The sequence below is a fragment of the Diplotaxodon limnothrissa genome, linkage group LG16 (genome assembly GCF_057381915.1).
Source record: "Diplotaxodon limnothrissa isolate DT_005_m linkage group LG16, D_limnothrissa_male_GT1.1, whole genome shotgun sequence".
NCBI lineage: Eukaryota > Metazoa > Chordata > Actinopteri > Cichliformes > Cichlidae > Diplotaxodon > Diplotaxodon limnothrissa.
This window is the reverse complement of record NC_140611.1, coordinates 16,389,286-16,408,755: the sequence shown is the minus strand read 5'-3', so window position 1 is coordinate 16,408,755 and position 19,470 is coordinate 16,389,286. Positions and strand designations below refer to the sequence as shown.

Genomic DNA, 19,470 nt, shown 5'->3' with positions numbered 1-19,470 from the left:
TCAATGTTAAAGGAAACCATGTGCATATCTGAAACACTGAAATTAACAACGGTGGTATTTGACACCTTGGCAGTTAAAACAGGCAAAGTTTTTTCCACAGACAAAAAGCAAAATAAGTCAGTGTTCTTACAGCTATACAAGACTTTATAATGTCGTGAACCATATATTTCTTTATATTTGTACACAAACAAAGAGCTTAATTTAACAGCATAAATATTACAATCCAAATTTGTTAGCGGTTTATAAAAGCTGGACGTTCCTTGGAATTCTGTTGTCTCTGTGGTTTAGTTCTCTTCGATGTGCATGTTACCTATTTTTCTCTTCCTCCAACCTGTTGCCTAGTGTCCCCTGAGACGTATCGATAATGTGGAGAGACAGGGGACTTGTGCGTTACTAATGACTGATGGATAGCCCTTGAAAAGGACACCACATTTACATGATGAACGATTCAGGCGAATGATTGAGTGTGACATAGAAGGCCCCTTGCTGCTAAACGCAATGAGAGCAACATTTATAATAACTTGTCAACAGTCCTCATTTGCATCATGTGTTTCCTCCTGTTTTCATATTGCTCACTGTGACCATCAGAATGATGAGAAACAGTGATGCCAGACTGCCTGCGTAGGTCCTTCAAACACTGAACATGGTAATGTTCTGGCAGTGTGATTGATATAGGAACCAGTATATCACAATGCTTGGATTATTGGTATATAGCACAAACAAAACTTAGAAATATTATAGAAATATGTCAGTGCCTGTCTGCCTTCTTACTATGCACATTTACACAGCTTAAGTTATTTGGGAGCAGAGGGTCTTGTTGAAGTTTAGTCAACAACAGGCAAATGAGCACTAATGTTCTGGTGATGGACTACAGTTCTGTCTAATCACGTTTATGTGTGTAGCTAGAGACCAGCCACGCACATAGTACACCCTTTAATTAAGATACTTTGAATCTAAAGACTACAAATGGCTCTTTCAACTATAGTTCACCATTTAACATTTGTACCTGTATGCTTTCATCATCTCTTTCTTATTATGTCTTTCTCCTCCTCCACGACTGCCCTCTCCATCATTTCCATCTAATCCTCCTCTGCTTCGGGGGACATTCCTCCCCTGAAGCTTTATCTCCTGAGCTGTAGTCAGGGCTCTAAAACACAAACATAAGCATGCTTTTTTATTCCTAATATTGTCACAGTTACTTATTTTTGATTAAAATATCACGTGGCATGAGAGTTACACAACGTCAGATCCACTTCAAAGAAAGTTTCATTAATGCTAGCTAACAGCTGCTAATGGTAGCAAAAACAGCAGCGGTTTCTGACAGAGAAGCGCAGGATATTCTAAACAGGTCACCTCAGTATCACTGTCATCGGACAGAAGTACTTGTCGCGAATTCCATTCACAAATTTTGTGCGTAAATAGATGTGAACAATCTGCACACATTACAGATGAACGGCGACCAGAGTTGTTTATCCTACTGCAGCTACTGTAGCAAGGGGTAAAACCTGAATCGATAGGGGTAAGAAAATAGAATTCATTTGACTGTAATCTGCAATCTACTGACTTTAAGCTGTGAAATTTTATACACTGTACCTTTAAGAAATAACACATGTGCCCTTGTGTTTACAGAGTGATGTGAAATACTGATCATGTACATGATGTTAGCAGTGGTAAACAGCATATGATGCATTGTGTTTCCCTTTAGACCAAGGCTACTGTGACTGTGGAGTGTGCGAGTGTGATGAAGGTTGGTTCGGTGATGCCTGCCAGTTTCAGGAAGAGTGTAACCTATCCAGCAAGAAGAGCAGAGAGCTTTGCAAAAACCAACAGGGGGTGGTCTGCTCCAACAGAGGTACAGCTATTGTACAAACACACGCACAATGAGTCAGTTACATATAACATAAATTTTGAAGCAAACACTTATCAAAGCGTTGCACCCTCACATATTACCAACAGCAATTTTTAAGACAATTCGGCATGCTCTGCTAATATTTTAATAATATCGCCTAAACATAGCCTAGTACCAAGCCATTAATAGACAGAGTGAGGGGGTAATCAGTTCGGCACATCGAATTTTTTATTACAAAGTGATGAGCAAATATTTAAAAAAATAATAATTCAAAACTCTTTTTTAAATAATCGACCAGTTTATATGAATTTTTCTGTGATATCAATTTACTACAAGCAAAAACATAAACAAGGAGTTACCATAATAAACGCATTAATTACAATTAATCCCTCGCTGTGTTTTCATATCTTTGCGGGGACATTTAATTGACATAATGCTTTCCCTAGCCGTTTACCCTAACCCTTAACCATCAAAAATGAATGCCTAATCCTAACCGTAACCTAATTGTAATCCTGACACTAAAACCACATTTTGAGTCTGAAAAATGCCTTCAAACACGTGGGGACTGGGATTTTGTCCACATAAGGGCTGTTGGTCCCCACAAGCATAGAAAACGTTCAACTTTTAGCCCCCACAAAGATATCTAAACACAGTCACACATACACACATGAGTTCAAACAAAAATCCCACCTACGCATACAAATATATGTAAATACTGGAAGACATTTTGAATTAACAATAGTCTAAGTAAATACTGAAGTACATTTGATTCACACAGTCTGTGTGACTAACATAGTATTATGCACTGACACGCTGAAGGCACACACTGTGAGGTGAGTCTGACAGCCAGCCCTTCATCTACTTGGTCGTGACCTCACTAGCGTGCAATGACTCCAGCTAAATGAAGGCTATAGATACAGTGGGGCAAAAAAGTATTTAGTCAGCCACCGATTGTGCAAGTTCCCCCACCTAAAATGATGACAGAGGTCAGTAATTTGCACCAGAGGTACACTTCAACTGTGAGAGACAGAATGTGAAAAAAAAAATCCATGAATCCACATGGTAGGATTTGTAAAGAATTTATTCGTAAATCAGGGTGGAAAATAAGTATTTGGTCACCTCAAACAAGGAAAATCTCTGGCTCTCACAGACCTGTAACGTCTTCTGTAAGAAGCTTTTCTGTCCCCCACTCGTTACCTGTATGAATGGCACCTGTTTGAACTCATCATCTGTATAAAAGACACCTGTCCACAGCCTCAAACAGTCAGACTCCAAACTCCGCCATGGCCAAGACCAAAGAGCTTTTGAAGGACACCAGGAAAAGTATTGTAGACCTGCACCAGACTGGGAAGAGTGAATCTACAATAGGCAAGCAGCTTGGTGTGAAAAAATCAACTGTGGGAGCAATCATCAGAAAATGGAAGACATACAAGACCACTGATAATCTCCCTCGATCTGGGGCTCCACGCAAGATCTCATCCCGTGGGGTCAAAATGATCATGAGAACGGTGAGCAAAGATCCCAGAACCACATGGGGGGACCTGGTGAATGACCTGCAGAGAGCTGGGACCAAAGTAACAAAGGTCACCATCAGTAACACACTACAACGGCAGGGAATCAAATCCCGCAGTGCCAGACGTGTTCCGCTGCTGAAGCCAGTGCATGTCCAGGCCCGTCTGAAGTTTGCCAGAGAGCACATGGATGATACAGCAGAGGATTGGGAGAATGTCATGTGGTCAGATGAAACCAAAGTAGAACTTTTTGGTATAAACTCAACTCGTCGTGTTTGGAGGAAGAAGATACTGAGTTGCATCCCAAGAACACCATACCTACTGTGAAGCATGGGGGTGGAAACATCATGCTATGGGGCTGTTTTTCTGCCAAGGGGACAGGACGACTGATCCGTGTTAAGGACAGAATGAATGGGGCCATGTATCGTGAGATTTTGAGCCAAAACCTCCTTCCATCAGTGAGAACTTTGAAGATGAAACGAGGCTGGGTCTTCCAACATGACAATGATCCAAAACACACCGCCCGGGCAACAAAGGAGTGGCTCCGTAAGAAGCATTTGAAAGTCCTGGAGTGGCCTAGCCAGTCTCCAGACCTCAACCCCATAGAAAATCTGTGGCGGGAGTTGAAAGTCCGTGTTGCTCGGCGACAGCCCCAAAACATCACTGCTCTCGAGAAGATCTGCATGGAGGAATGGGCCAAAATACCAGCTACTGTGTGTGCAAACCTGGTAAAGACCTATAGTAAACGTTTGACCTCTGTTATTGCCAACAAAGGTTATGTTACAAAGTATTGAGTTGTATTTTTGTTGTTGACCAAATACTTATTTTCCACCCTGATTTACGAATAAATTCTCTACAAATCCTACCATGTGGATTCATGGATTTTTTTTCACATTCTGTCTCTCACAGTTGAAGTGTACCTCTGGTGCAAATTACTGACCTCTGTCATCATTTTAGGTGGGGGAACTTGCACAATAGGTGGCTGACTAAATACTTTTTTGCCCCACTGTATGTTTATGTGTCTGTGATGCGTTCATGTTTGTTGGTGTAGTGAATGTATATGTGTGAGTGTGTATTGTACCGTATGTGGCCTGTATAGAAATGCAAATGTATTCACAGCATGTGCCTGTCTAGCCTTCTGCTTCTTTAGCACATAATTACAAAAGGGAACGGTGCGAGTTACTGCACGCACACACAGTCAGACAACAATTTAGAACTATTGATGTACAGACAGTGCTTCCAGTTAACAGCGCTAGATTCTAGGTGTTGAATTGCTCTTTATTGAAATCTGACATTTTCCAACAAACTGTGTCTAAAGTTTGTGTTTCCCATAGGAACCTGCCACTGCGGTAGCTGCATGTGTGACAATGAAGACAACAGAGGCATGGTAACAGGACGTTTCTGTGAGTGTGATGACAGCGAGTGCCTGGATGAGGAAACTGGAGAGATTTGCGGAGGTGTGCCCTGCATTTGCTGACACAGCCCTTTACTCTCCCCCTAAACATAGAATGCATCTTTGTATAACCAATGCTGGATTTGGTACAAAAAAACCCAACTACTGTAACACATATTGTGTTTTACTGTGATAAAAGAATAGAAATGCATTGCCTTTGCTCATTTGGTTTCCTTAAAAAAACTCATGCATTAACTATATACAATTACAACTTACATATGCTGCTTTTTTTTTTTTAATTTAATACTCACTTCTTTTTTTTTAAAGGAAAAAGTAGAGTTTGGATTACCAAAAATATGACTTAATCACCAGGACAGTAATCACCATTTGTCAAAATACATTTTGGAGGAAATCTCATCAGCTGTTCCTCTGTGATCTGCTTCCAGGGCATGGCCAATGTTACTGTGGAAACTGTTACTGTGCTGCTGGTTGGCATGGAGACAAATGTGAGTTCCAGTGTGACATGAGCCCATGGGAAAGCAGGCAGAGATGCACATCTCCAGATGGCAAAATCTGCAGCAACAGAGGTCTGTTTACCTGGAACATCGTGTTTGATTTTTGTTTTTTATATTTATTAAACTGTAATCACAAATTTGAAATGAAAGTATTATCATAATATACACAGGTCATGTACACAGTTATACATAAGAAATATAAACATACACATATGTTTGCTGTCGCTGATTAGAAAGCCACAAAATGCTGGACTGAAGAGTATTATGCTGGTTACATTTTCAGATCATGCACCAAGGACAGAATTCTGTCTTTATTCTCAAAGTGCAGAAACAAAAATCAGAAGTCAGAAAACTTAAAGTCAGAAGGGAAAAAAACTCAAAAGACACCCGCATTTTGTGTTTTAGTTGATGATTATTTGATGATATTTTTCTTTGTCTATCAGGAACCCTCAAGATGAACTTTGAAGAATTTCTAGTAGCCTAATTATAGCTCTGTAGCTCACCACCAGGTGGCACATAATAATAATTATATGTCAGCAATTTCACTAGCCCCACAAATGTCTCAGCTATTTACTCTGCTGTCCATCGCTATAGCAGAGCTGTACAATGTTGTTTTTTAGAAATACCTAAAGCAGGTATTTCAGGTATATCATCTTCGAATAGAAACTTGCAAGCTAACGTTCTTGTAACTTTACTCCACTAAACCTTGTGGATCTTTTTTCATGGATGTCTGGATGTTAAACATTTCTGTAAGACCTGAATAGCCCCACTGATCATTTTATAGGGGCTTAAAGAATTTAGATCTACCACTAATTCAATTTGCAACATGTGCCTATCGCGTCATCAGAAATAGCAGCGTAGAAGTTTGGAATTCATTTTTAAAGGTAAGATACTTAAAAAAACAAGACTATGTTTCTGGCATGCATAAATCAAATTACATCGACCAATAAACCATGTTATTATCATTATTATCCAATTTTTAACATGTTAAATGATGCCAGATTAAGCTAGCAAGCATGTAATATTAACCAGAAACCAGGATGTTGTTTCAATCGACATTATGATTTTTTTTTTAAAGACTTCAAAGTGTGAGTTTTCTAGCTAAATATAACATTATACTGTAACACACAGCGGTTTGGTCTAATTAAATAAATATATCCACTGTGGGTATAACCTACTATGGTAAAACAGTAATTGTACAACAATCAGCGAAACAGCTATTTTTGTGATATATTGCTATGAAGAGGCAGAGAACAGATTTGAGAAGTCTCGTAAATATTGTTTCATAAGTTTTATGGTCTTTTTAACTGTTACTGTCTGTATTATATTACAGCTCAGTTGATGAAAAGAGCAGAGGGACTAAAATGAGACTGAAAACACAAGGTGAGTTTAAAATAAAATGCCAGCTATGAAAAATGTTTTCTCCTAATGCACTTAGAGGCTTGTCCAACATTTTGTCTTTTTCTCTCTTCAATCTATCTCTCAGCAGTAGAACCACAGTACAATTCAGCCTGAAGACTGTCACACAGTGAGACAGCACCCTGACTGGGAGACTCATTTCCTTGAGTGTTTCAAGCTTGACTTTTTTCTTATTTTTAATAAAGCAAACATGTGCTCACCATGGTGTGGTAACTGTCAGAAAAAGTTTAAATGTAGTGCTTGAATATCATTGCTTTACATTACATTTATTTGTCATTGTTGTTTCAATCCATATAATCTAAGATTGTTTTTTTAAATTAAACCAACCAAAAAACTGAAATGTGTGTTTATGTAGGGCTGCTCAATTAATCGAATTTTAATCACGATTACGATCTGGGCTTTCAACGATCATTGCAAATGACTGAGCCGATTATTAGCCCCTCCCTCATGCTTTACTCTCGCGCTGCTCCGTGTGGCAAATCGAGCGCACTTCTCTGCATCTCGAACACGCGTCACAACAATTAAGAGGACCCGAGGGAAGCTCGGAAAGCTAAGCAGAAGTTATTTCGAGAGGAGAGTGACTGCCATTGGTTGAAAAGAGAGGTAAAAAAAACTTCAGTGGTGTGGAAACATTATGGGTTCGCGGAGTCAGAACTGGGCTCAATTAGACATAGTGTGTAAACTTTGCTATGGTGTCATAGCTGCACCACAGAGCAACACTGCAAAGTTCACTAAACATAGATGTTTACATTTTTCATTTATTTTTTATATTGCAAACATTTGCACTGTTATCAGTATTTGCACACTATTTTATATTATTTTTTAAAGTCATTATCCAATACATTGTTATTGTTAACCCTTTAAATCCCTGTAGAACCGGAACCGCGTAAGCTAGCTAGAGCTGGGCGATATGAGATTTTTTCATATCACGATATGTTTTTTTCATTTCAGGCGATAACGATATCTATCACGATATAAGCCAAATAACTATATTTGTAAGATTTAAATGTGCTGTTGCTCAAAAGTAAAATGTGAAATAATCAGCAGCTTGTTTTTATTTAAATATTTATTTCCCATAATAAGTTCAACAGGGTAGATGTACTTAAGGAACATGAGACTTTTTCAGATAAATAAAGGCAAATATTGCAAACTATACAAAAGGCAGCCGCTAAAGCGTTTAAGTTTCAAAATAGAACAAACAAAACAGACTAAATTGTCAATTCCACTTAGAAACAAAATATTAATTCTAAAAATAAATCTTAGTTTGTTTTACAGAAGAACAGACAAAACTGACTAACTTTTGTCAATATCAAATAAACTGAGAACTAAAAGTAAATTCTCAACCTCTCCTTGTTGTATAGCTGAGCTTTTCAAACAGTTTTAACAGTTACTTTAGTCTGACAAAAGCCGAATGACGAATTAGCGCTTCCAGTCAGAGACTGAGGCTACGTCCACACGTACACGGGTATTTTTGAAAACGGAGATTTTCCGTTTACGTTTTAAAAAATAATCCCGTCCACACATAAAGGCAGAAATGAAGGAAAACGCTGCTATGAACATGCCAAAGCAGCAGGTGGCGCTAGATTCCTAACCGTACCGAAATGTTGGCCAATCAGAAGTCTAGAAGCCTCGGTGGGAAAAAGTAAACAAAGCTGGGGCATAGAAGCAGAACCGAGTCGTATGTGTGGAGGGACAGTAACTGTGTGTATATGTAAGCATTTAAACACTGCAGAGAGTAGAATTAACAGTATTGTAGAAATTCATTTCACCGAAACAATAACGTGGCGCACAGTGTGACGCATGCACCAGTTTATTGTATTTCCAGACTTGCTTTCGGCACATTTACAGTGCGGCTACTCTATTTTTTGTCAGACTTGAAATAGCCGAAATACCTTCACACTACGGAACTTCTATGGCTCTTCCGTTCGACAATCTCTCCGGCATTGGAACCATCATCTGTTTTCTCTTCGGTCACGCTCGGTTGATTTTTCTAGTCGGCACACTCATTTCCTCCATTACCCGCTGGCTGCTTCCCAAACAAACACACGTGCGGCTTGGCACTTGTGCTGTACGTAACAAGTCACGCGACGTGACACTGCGGCTGTGATTGGTTCGGCTCTGCGCTACTTAATTTGGATTGGCTGACCTTTTTTTTTTTTTTTTTTTTGAGGACAAGAGCGGCGAGGTCTATCGCGATAGCTTAATTTCTCTATCGAGTAAAAGTTATATCGCGATACATATCGTTATCGTTCTATCGCCCAGCTCTAAAGCTAGCGCAATAATTAGTTTTGCATATGAAACCAGAGGAGTTGTACTTACATCTTATGCCATCAGCTTGTCCTCGGTCACGGTTTCCTTCCACATAAAGCTTTGCAAAAATTGCATAAAAAGCGCTTGCAGGAACAAAAACATAATATTCCAGAAACAGCTTTGCCGATCAGATCAGCTGTTCGTAACACTTCCCACAATGAAAACGACGGAAACGCAAACTATCGCATGTCCGCCATTTCCTGTCTGAAACCGGAAGTAATGTCATTTTCGCGGAAAATGTAGTTCTTTACTTGTAGGCCTTAAAAGCCTATACTGGTCATGTTTGACTTTTCTGAATAGTTTCTGTGATGCTTAGAACTCGAATTGCACTGCTGGAAATAGTTTATTTTGATGCACATGCTGTTTTCTTTGCAAATTTGTATCATAGGATTGTTTTTTGTTTTTCCTGCAGTATATAAAAATTGCTGTATCTCCAAAATAAAACTATGAAGACGCTCAAAATAAATTTCCTGTGGTGGGAAACTATTTTTTGCAACTTTTTTGTATTTAAAGTTTTGAGGGATAAACCTCTTAAATTTCTCCAAGTAGAAATATATGTAAAAAAAACAAAAATGATTTTCAATTTTTTTGTAGTTTATTGCACTTTTTTGTAATTAATGTAATTACTATGGACTTAATGCATACATATTATTAAAATATGGGCTATAACAGTTGTATTGATGTATAGCAACTTGAAATGCTCCCAAAAATGGCACTACAACATGTAAAAAAAAAAAATATAAGCTCTGGCGGACTTGGTTCTATGGTAGGTCTTAAAGGGTTAAATAAATATCGTCAAATAATCGAGATCTCAATTTCAGTGAAAATAATTGTGATTATCATTTTTGCCATAATCGAGCAGCCCTATGTTTATGTTAAACACACAAATATGTATTAATACCACTTAAGCCTCCTAAAATAAGAAGTATCTTACAATGCCTGTTAAAACATGCCTGAAATCTGAAATCTGTTGTAAATCTAATTTCATAGCAGATTTATCTGCATGCAGGATGGTTTGTGTCTCACACAGAAAGTGGTCAATATATTTGTTTTGCATTTGAATATTTAATCGTTAAACTGTTAAAGGAGCGATGTGTTTCATAAGCATAGACACGTATCCTTATGCCAAAATAAGAAAAACGATTTTTTACATAAAAACATATATACAAAGATTAACTATAAAACACTTTACTGTGGTATAAGAACTACTGTAGCTCAATGCATTTTGACTACTAATTACCAAAGAAAGATCTCTGCAAGGTACTCTGGGAACTATCTAAAGTCTACATGAACTACATGATGATCCTGTATTCTGAACCCCGGCTGATGAGGCTCTCACTATTCGAGGGCTCTGATAATATCTATTTCAGTAGAAGTGTGTTGCTAGGGAACAGGAAGCAAACATTCTAAATGGGGTCAAATTCATTTCCTGTCTGTTTGCTGCATTATAAAGAGGGAAACAAACACTCTGTGCTACAAGCAATCAAACAATTTATACATTTGTTTTTGTTCTGTTCTTCTTCGATGTTTTCGGTAATGTCTTCCAGTCTATTTTTTCTCCCCGAATGCTTGTGCCATGAAAGGAATCTTTATCATTTAGTACCAATCCTATTAGTAAATAATATCTGAAAATGACAAACAGCTTACATGGCATTCTGAAAATATTCACATTGCTTCACTAGTTCCACATTTGGTCCTGTTACAGCTTTATTCCAAAATGTATTACATTCATTTTTCACCTTAAAAAAATTCTACACAGTCCTTGATAATGACAAAGTGAACAAAGATTGCTTGAAATTCGTTCATTTAATTTCATGCAATTTAATTAACGCAATGTACACAAGTTTTCATAGCCTTTTCAGTGACACTCATAATTGAGCTCAGGTTTACCCTGTTTCCTCTGATCATCTGTCAGATGTTACTACAAGTTGATTGCAGTCGTTGTCGTGAGTCATGAGTTCAAACTCATTGCTTGGAGGACAAGCAGTCAGCAAAACAGCTTCACTAACCTAGCTCAAGTGATCCTGTGGGATTTCAGTAAGTCTCTCAAAAATTAATTACAGTGAACTGGCTGAGGGCTGGCTAAGTGGTAGGCTGAAATGGTAGGCTACATGGACAGAGTCTCATCACAGAGCTGCAAAATTATGGTCTAGTGCACAACTGACATAGCATGAACAACTGACTTGTAGTGGAGCAGCCACTGCGCTAATGAAACAGCAGTAGCACGTAACAGGGGCCCTCTTGTCCTGATCTCTCTTGAAAAAGAGATTTTTAATCTCAATGAGACTTCTTATCAACTCCTTTCTTCAGCCTGTTATTCTATTATCTTGCTTTAATTTCTTTAGCCATACTTCAACATATATTAACAAATGGCACAGGATGTTAATATGATGTTAAAGATTTGAATTACTATACATTACCAGCAAATTTGTCACATTTTCATCAAATTGCTTATGACTTTAAACTACTATAAATCCAGAGTCTTAGAAATGTCATTTAAAATAAAAGATTATGTCCTTGAAAGCTACTCCAACCTGGTTTACTTAAGGTTTACTTTAACAGACGTGGAAATAACAGCACTATATATGGGTACATTTCAAGTATACTTTATACTTTATACAGGGAGTGCAGAATTATTAGGCAAATGAGTATTTTGTCCACATCATCCTCTTCATGCATGTTGTCTTACTCCAAGCTGTATAGGCTCGAAAGCCTACTACCAATTAAGCATATTAGGTGATGTGCATCTCTGTAATGAGAAGGGGTGTGGTCTAATGACATCAACACCCTATATCAGGTGTGCATAATTATTAGGCAACTTCCTTTCCTTTGGCAAAATGGGTCAAAAGAAGGACTTGACAGGCTCAGAAAAGTAAAAAATAGTGAGATAGCTTGCAGAGGGATGCAGCAGTCTCAAAATTGCAAAGCTTCTGAAGCGTGATCATCAAACAATCAAGCGTTTCATTCAAAATAGTCAACAGGGTCGCAAGAAGCGTGTGGAAAACCCAAGGCGCAAATAACTGCCCATGAACTGAGAAAAGTCAAGCGTGCAGCTGCCAAGATGCCACTTGCCACCAGTTTGGCCATATTTCAGAGCTGCAACATCACTGGAGTGCCCAAAAGCACAAGGTGTGCAATACTCAGAGACATGGCCAAGGTAAGAAAGGCTGAAAGACGACCACCACTGAACAAGACACACAAGCTGAAACGTCAAGACTGGGCCAAGAAATAATAATAATAATAATAATAATACATTTTATTTGAGGGCGCCTTTCAGAAACCCAAGGTCACCTTACAAAAAACACAATTAATAAAAGGAACAATAGTCATAAAATACATAAAATAAGTTAAAATTACAAAACAGAGCGTGACAACAGATAAAATCAGCATTAAAGCGAATAATCAGCATTAAAGCGATTATTCGCTTTAATGCTGATTTAATGCTGACCGCTGCCCTAAACCGCTGGTCTAGGGCAGCGGTCCCCAATCCCCGGGCCTCGGATCGGTACCGGTCCGTAAGTCGTTTGGTACCGGGCCGCGAGAGTTGAGGCTCAGGTGTGAAATGTATGGTTTTGAGGGTTTTTATCGGTTTTCAGCGTTATTTTGTTATCGTTTTTATCGTTAACTCGGTTTTCCTGGGTCTTTTCACGTGTGTTATGAATAAATCTTCTTTTTTTCAGTACCGGTACTAGTTTTATTTTGTTGTATTTATCCACGACACCTTAAAGGCTGGTCCGTGAAAATATTGTCGAGCATAAACCGGTCTGTGGCGCAAAAAAGGTTGGGGACCGCTGGTCTAGGGTATAATTGGCCATTTTTAACTACTTTTGATGTTTCCTCTACATTTCAACTTTAAAAACTATTTACTTTGCCTTGTGTGGTATCATTCTTTTCAGCACAACCTGACGTGTCTGAATTTACAGTTATGTTTTCATTTTGACATACTGTGTTAACACAATTGATCTATAATCAGACAAAAAAACATAAAATTCGAGTAGAAAAAGTTACATTTTTTACTGTAACAACCACAAACAGGTTTAATGAATCATATTTTGTAACTTTAAATGCAAATATAAATTGTCAATTTTAAAATCATATGCACAAGTTTTGCAAACAACAAAGTTATTTTTTTTTATAATCATTTCAAACTATTTACATAACAATCAGGTGTTCTGCATTCAATGAGATGCCACACAAATTATTTGTGCCACTTCAAAAATTTCTGCCTACTATAAAGGAGAACATCACAGCCTGATATCTGCAGGTCTGACAGCAGCAGGTGTATCACTCCTGTTTTCTACCTGGAGACAGCAGTCGCCTCATTATTCTGATACACAACACAAAACTATCCACAACACTACATACTAACTACACAAGACAACACATTAACTACACACTCCAAACATGCTGAACTCCTAAAACTTCCACCTCTTCCTAAACAACCAAATGTCACGTTGCCATGTCATTTTTGATTGGTCGACATGGTGCATTTTTCCACCAACACGAAAGGGCTGTTTTTTGTTTGGTTTTGGGTTTTCTTTGCTCATAAGCAGAGAGTGCTTGCTGCGCTGTCCTTAGACAGTAAACGTGATGAAACTATTGAGGAAAAAACACCGCGCATATATTGTTTATCATGACTCTGGTTTTACGTGGCTTATCGACACAATTTAAAAACCGGTATATATCACCTTGTTGCTTTGTCATCTTAAAGTTCTCATGTGATTGGCTTACTTGCTAAGTAATTCCAAGAAGTTGAACAATTCAGTATAGGATTTTATGGGGACAATTCTCAAGTCCTGTCCCTATGTGACATGCAACAATTTCGCTCTGAATTAATCCAAAAGGCACTGTGAAGATAATTCCTGGAGATTATAGGCAATGGATCAAGTCTGACGATTACACTGAGGCGCGATTTGATTTCATCATCGTGTACAGATGTAAAGATTTGAAGTGTTTTGTGTGAGATTGTGACATGTTATTCCTCTCTCCTGCATTTTGTTCATGAGTAACCTTCATCTCGCGCTCATACTCTATGATTAAATTGACTGACAGCAATCACAAGATGATCCCTCCCTTTATCCGTTTGGTTTACACAGTCTTTCCAGTAGAGATTATATCGGAAGTAAACCAACCACAGGATGTCAAAAGCTGAATACATTGAAAACATATACAAGTGAATGTGTCATTTCAAATTCTGAAATAACAGGTATTTGGAACATTTCCAAATGGCATCCTGATTTTTAGTGATTATAAAACATTTGTGATCAATGACCATTACAGGTGCTGTAATCTGCTCTGGTGAAGCTCCACTGTGACATTTGTATCAGACATAAAAGTGCATGGGTCTATTAATCCAGAACCCCAGGGTTATGAGGTAGTGAGAGAGACGAAGCGGAGGGCCAAGGGCCAGACACGCACCAGCTACAGCCTACAGGCCTGCCAGCTGGCCTGCTCCCCTGGGGTTCCCCATGCTCTGTCACTGCTGATAAGAGAAAATGGGATTTCCAATGGATACTGCTCAGCTGACGGTCTTGCTCAGACGTGAAACAAATAAAAAAGCGAGACATACGGATGGACAGATACAAAGATAAAGGGAAAAAAAGGAAGTTATAGCCTTTCAGCAAGAGGAAACGTATGCGCTCCTATCCCCACCAACATACATGGAAAACAGCGATTTGGAACTTGACATTACTCACTGTTTTTGGCCTGATTAATCTGAAAGATTAATGACCAGTGTAGAAAGAAAACACAATTTACAGAATGTGTGTTTGTGTGTTTTAGGGACCTGCGTGTGTGGAGAGTGTAACTGCCATGATGTTGATCCCTCTGGTGACTGGGGAGATATTCATGGAGACACCTGCGAGTGCGACGAGAGGAACTGTCATGCAACATATGACCGCTACACAGATGACTTCTGCTCAGGTCAGCAAGCTCTGTATGGTTAAAAAACAGATTCAAACACATGATGAGGGTTTTGTAGTCTGACTACTTTGCTTTGCTGACTGCTAGTGTGATAACCTAAATAAATAATAATAAGAAAAGTCTATTCTTCAAAATGTTGAACTAATTTTTCAAAGAAGGGCTGGTGACAAAGTTACAGCTACTCTAATTTCTGTTTCATCTTTAAGAAACTGCAGTCCCATTAACTTAGCAAACACCAACAGCACTTTGCATGCTACTCTTATTGCTTTGGTACAACTTTTCAGCCATAAAAGTAAACTTCCTATATAACTTAACGATAAACTGGGGAGCGGTAAATGTGACCTTTTCATGATTTCTCCAAAGAATTAATGAACAAAGTATAATAGATGCTACTATGGAGCTTTCCATTTATTAAATTATAATAGTTTTCTGCACAAACCCTGCTTTCACCAACTCTTCCTCTATGCTTTCGGCAGGTCATGGCCAATGCAACTGTGGCAGGTGTGACTGCAAGGAAGGGTGGGCAGGGAATAAGTGTGAGCATCCTCTGTCCTGTTCCCTGTCTTTGGAAAGCAGTTTGAAGAAGTGCAGAGGAACGTCCAATTTGCCCTGCTTCGGACGAGGTACCTGGTCTGCCTGTTGCTATGGTTACCATAGCAGGCTTGCACTCTGCTTTTACCTCTTGGAGTAAAATAGGTCATTTCCAGAATTGTGCATCTCTTTATTCATCCTTATGAGCGTTTTACAGACATCAGTCAAATGTGATGGCGTCTCTAACCGAGCCATTATCTTAACAGCGATCGCTCGACTCTTGTGTTATACAGCAGTATGCATTAAAATGTGTGAGCATAATGAAGCCTTACACGCGCTAGTTTTTTTTATCTGGTTTGTGAGCTGTGATGTGCATTTGTCCTCATACTTATATATATGTGTGTGTGTGAAGGTTTTTTTCTGGATGTGTTATATACATTTAGTTACAATCTTTTCTGGCAACAATGTCAACTAACTCTCAGACTACAGGTGGTTGTGTCTAGATTTATTACAGTGCACTGTGTAATTCATAGGTGGCGCTTCTAGACAGAGGAAGCTTGTTTTCTTGGTACCTGTAAAAGTGGGGCTTAATACTAATAGTAGATTCAGCTACTGAACCAGTGGTTCTGCTAACGAAGCAAAGGTCCAGGTGTTTTGTGTTTATTCAAAGTCGTGCATCCACAAATCTTTGCTGGACGATAGTAAGATAGTAAGGGAAAGTGGGGGAATAGTATATGTAGTAGATGTGGAAGATCAGTGTAATAGAGGTGATGACATTGTGTATTGCCACCTACATTCAAAATATTTTTCAACAATTTTCAAATATTCATGACTAGAAGAGCGAAAAGATCAGATATAACATTTCCAGGATTGCGTGGATCTGGTTTAAGGGACTGTACAATCAGATGCATGACCGGTGTATATTTGGATATTGCTAAATTCTGACTGGTACACAGAATTGTGTAACATTCTTATCTTCTTCCCCCACTTCGAAGGAGGGAGCAGAGCTCGCACAAAACAGTGCAGACAGAAATATCTCAATCTAAATAACTGCTATTCTGTCTTTGGCAGAAATCTGTGTGTTCATATAGGACTCTAATATACATATTATGAATTTGAGAAATGGAGGAAAAAGTGTTTTTAAAAAAGCTTTTTTGTACTCCAGAAACATGCTTTTGCTTGAGCAGGCAAAGGTAAAAAAATATGGAACGAGACCACACACAAACAGTTAATTAAGAAACAACTAGGTGTTTACATAGCTGAAAGCTTTTCAGTCAACAATGTGAGAAACAAATGAGTCATTTTTTGCAAAGCAGCACTGATTAATCATTACAAGAAGTGGGCTTAAACGCTTCTGGGCATATCTACAATAAATGGTATTAAACTTAAATACCAAATGGATGATGTAAGAATAAGATCTAGAAAAAGGCTTGGCATTTATGGTCAGACTGCAGCAGACGTTTGGATATCGATGTCCGAAAAATCTAGAAGGTTAATGAATATTTCAGTTTCAGACGCTGCCAGGTGTTTGGTATTTGGAGGAAAACGCTAAACGCTCCATTGCTACTGAATTTGACTCACTTAAAACTATTCAGCACACACCGTGACACATTACAGAGGGTGCACAAAAGAAGACTGATAAGGACATATACATATCCTCCATGTTTTGTAGCATGTGACGAGTTCAGAGTTAGTCAGAAACGGCTTATGCAGAAAGAACTGTATGAACTAATAATTATCAAATGATTCATCTACATGATCTCTCACATTCTGTTCTCTAGTCAACATCTGCTGAGTAGTTACAGTTATTTAGGAGCTACTCATTAATGATTCATTAGTTATCAAACCGTTCCTGATTCATAACTTCTCACATTTTTGTGCAAAGTATTCAGCCAGCGTGTGATGATACGATATCCAGGAGCGTAGCAGTGCGCCTAAAAGAAGATATAGTTCCATAAATTACGAATAGCTTTTATTCTCATTTTATTCATAGTGTGTATCTCAAATTTGATTTTAGATTTAAAGTCTCTAGCGAGGTGTAGAAAAAGAAAACAAACCAAAAAATCTTTGATCATCAGTCTCAGTCATGTAATGCACATTGCCAGACGACAAAAAACAACAAGTTCTTACCATCATCCAAAGTTAACAATGCACAATGCACAGTTGTCCTTGCATTGACAGCCTGCATTGTTCTAAAGGATGCTACAGCCATTTGTTAATAAGACAAATTGTCTGGTAGTCTGCTGCATACACTTGGGTGTCTTCTCTTGTACCTTTTTACACTGATGCAGCAACCTTAATCAATCAGCTTTACAGTGCTGTGTAAGCCATTGTTCAGTGTTTTTCTGGGAAATACCTGGCAGTATGTCTGTACCTCAGGAGATGGTACAGTAAAGCCTTTGCTATTCTGTTGGTTGCACACTGATTGAACCTAATAATATAGGCAGTGGGCAGTTCTACAGGGACAAAACTTGCTTGGTCTCTGGACTCTGCAGATATGTCAGGGGTTAATGTGAAGCATTGATTCACTTGACTGTGTGGGAAGTCAGGGGGGGATGTATAGCTTTTCTGCAGCTGGAAATGGAAAGGGAGGATATGTGTGCTTTGTACTGCATGTTATACTCTCACCCATGGGCGAAGGAGCTGCTGATTACACCTGAGTGCACGGTTGCTACCATGGAGACAACAAATTACAGAAAAGTTAACATCACAAGGTTCAACTGAACAACAACAACAAGCAGGCAAAACAGAACCATTTTGTGCCTTTTTCTAATGTATCACCATTACATATTGTGCCAGGAAGACGGCCTCAAACCAATGGCGTGATTGAGGACATATGACGTTCCCCACCACATAATGAACCAGAAAAGATTAACTTGTGCACAGAGAGTTAATTAACTTTAATTCCTCTTATACTTCCTTTAAATTATCTCCAAAAGCTGCAACAAAATGAAACTTCAATTTACACAGTGCAATGGAACAATTAATGGGATTCATGAATGCTTCCCTTTCAGAACTGCATTAAAAAAAAATGTTTCCAGCCCATTCAGTAAGCGTTTAAAGCCTGGCAACGTATCTCACTGTTGTTCGTTTCCTGTTCATACACCTAAATGAGAATTAGGATTTGGAAACTATGAGATACGGTACAGTTCTAGGCTGAGATTCTCTAACCCTTGTCGAGGGAAACAAAAATTTTTCTTCTAGTTGCTTTCTGTCTGTAGCAATGATGTAGTGCTTAGAAACTCACAACGGTTGGAAAGAATGTGTTCATTGCATGACTGTGATGTCAAAAGATGTAAACAATAAAAAGGAAGACAGGAAGCAAGGTGGGAGGGAAGATACAGAGCGAGAAAGAGAGAAACTGAAGGAGACAGACACAGAAAATCACTTAGGCATGGATGAATGAGGCTGGTACAGATGTTAGTCTGAGAGGAAAGGCCTTGAAATTTGAAACAGCAGCTTCAGAGCTTCTTCCTGAAAGATGGAGACAAGACGCTTGTGGAGTACATTCTTTATACTCTGGTATGTCCTGACGGAAACACCTGCTTTCAACATCTTTTTGCTGATTCTTGGGATTCCTTTCTCTGCTCTCTAGTGTGGCCTGTAGTAGACATTCACTGTATGTGTGTGCTACTTTTTAACATAGCACATTCCTTCTGCAGTAGAAAAAAATGTTTTTAATCTTACAATGTTGTGTCATTTGCAAGGTTTTGAAATATAGTTAATTGTCTGTATAACAAAACTGATTTTTTTTTTATCCCCTAAGAAGTTGTTACCACATTGGTTTTAGATGACTATCATAAACTTAGTACATAAAGTGAATCTAGCTGCATACTGAATGCTGATGGAATGCTTTCATTCACACCACGGGATAGGACATATGAGCAAAGGATGAGCACATAAGGGGCCATCATTAGGCTTAATGCATTATACCTGTTGTGCTGGAGGACTCATTGCAGCTGTTGCTGAAATGAAAATGAAATTTAGTGAAAAGACCTTAAACCGGAGGGAAAACCAGAC

At 38.6% G+C, this 19,470-nt stretch overlaps 1 protein-coding gene across 1 annotated transcript in view; it reads left to right on the top strand.

Moving 5' to 3' along the window:
* itgbl1 (integrin, beta-like 1) overlaps nt 1-19,470 on the top strand; it is a 52,391-nt gene that overhangs the window by 13,748 nt on the left and 19,173 nt on the right. The window contains exons 3-7 of the mRNA XM_085374179.1: nt 1,706-1,852; nt 4,695-4,817; nt 5,200-5,340; nt 14,779-14,919; nt 15,396-15,542. Coding sequence (XP_085230305.1) covers nt 1,706-1,852; nt 4,695-4,817; nt 5,200-5,340; nt 14,779-14,919; nt 15,396-15,542 — 699 coding nt within the window. The remainder of the gene's footprint in view (nt 1-1,705; nt 1,853-4,694; nt 4,818-5,199; nt 5,341-14,778; nt 14,920-15,395; nt 15,543-19,470) is intronic.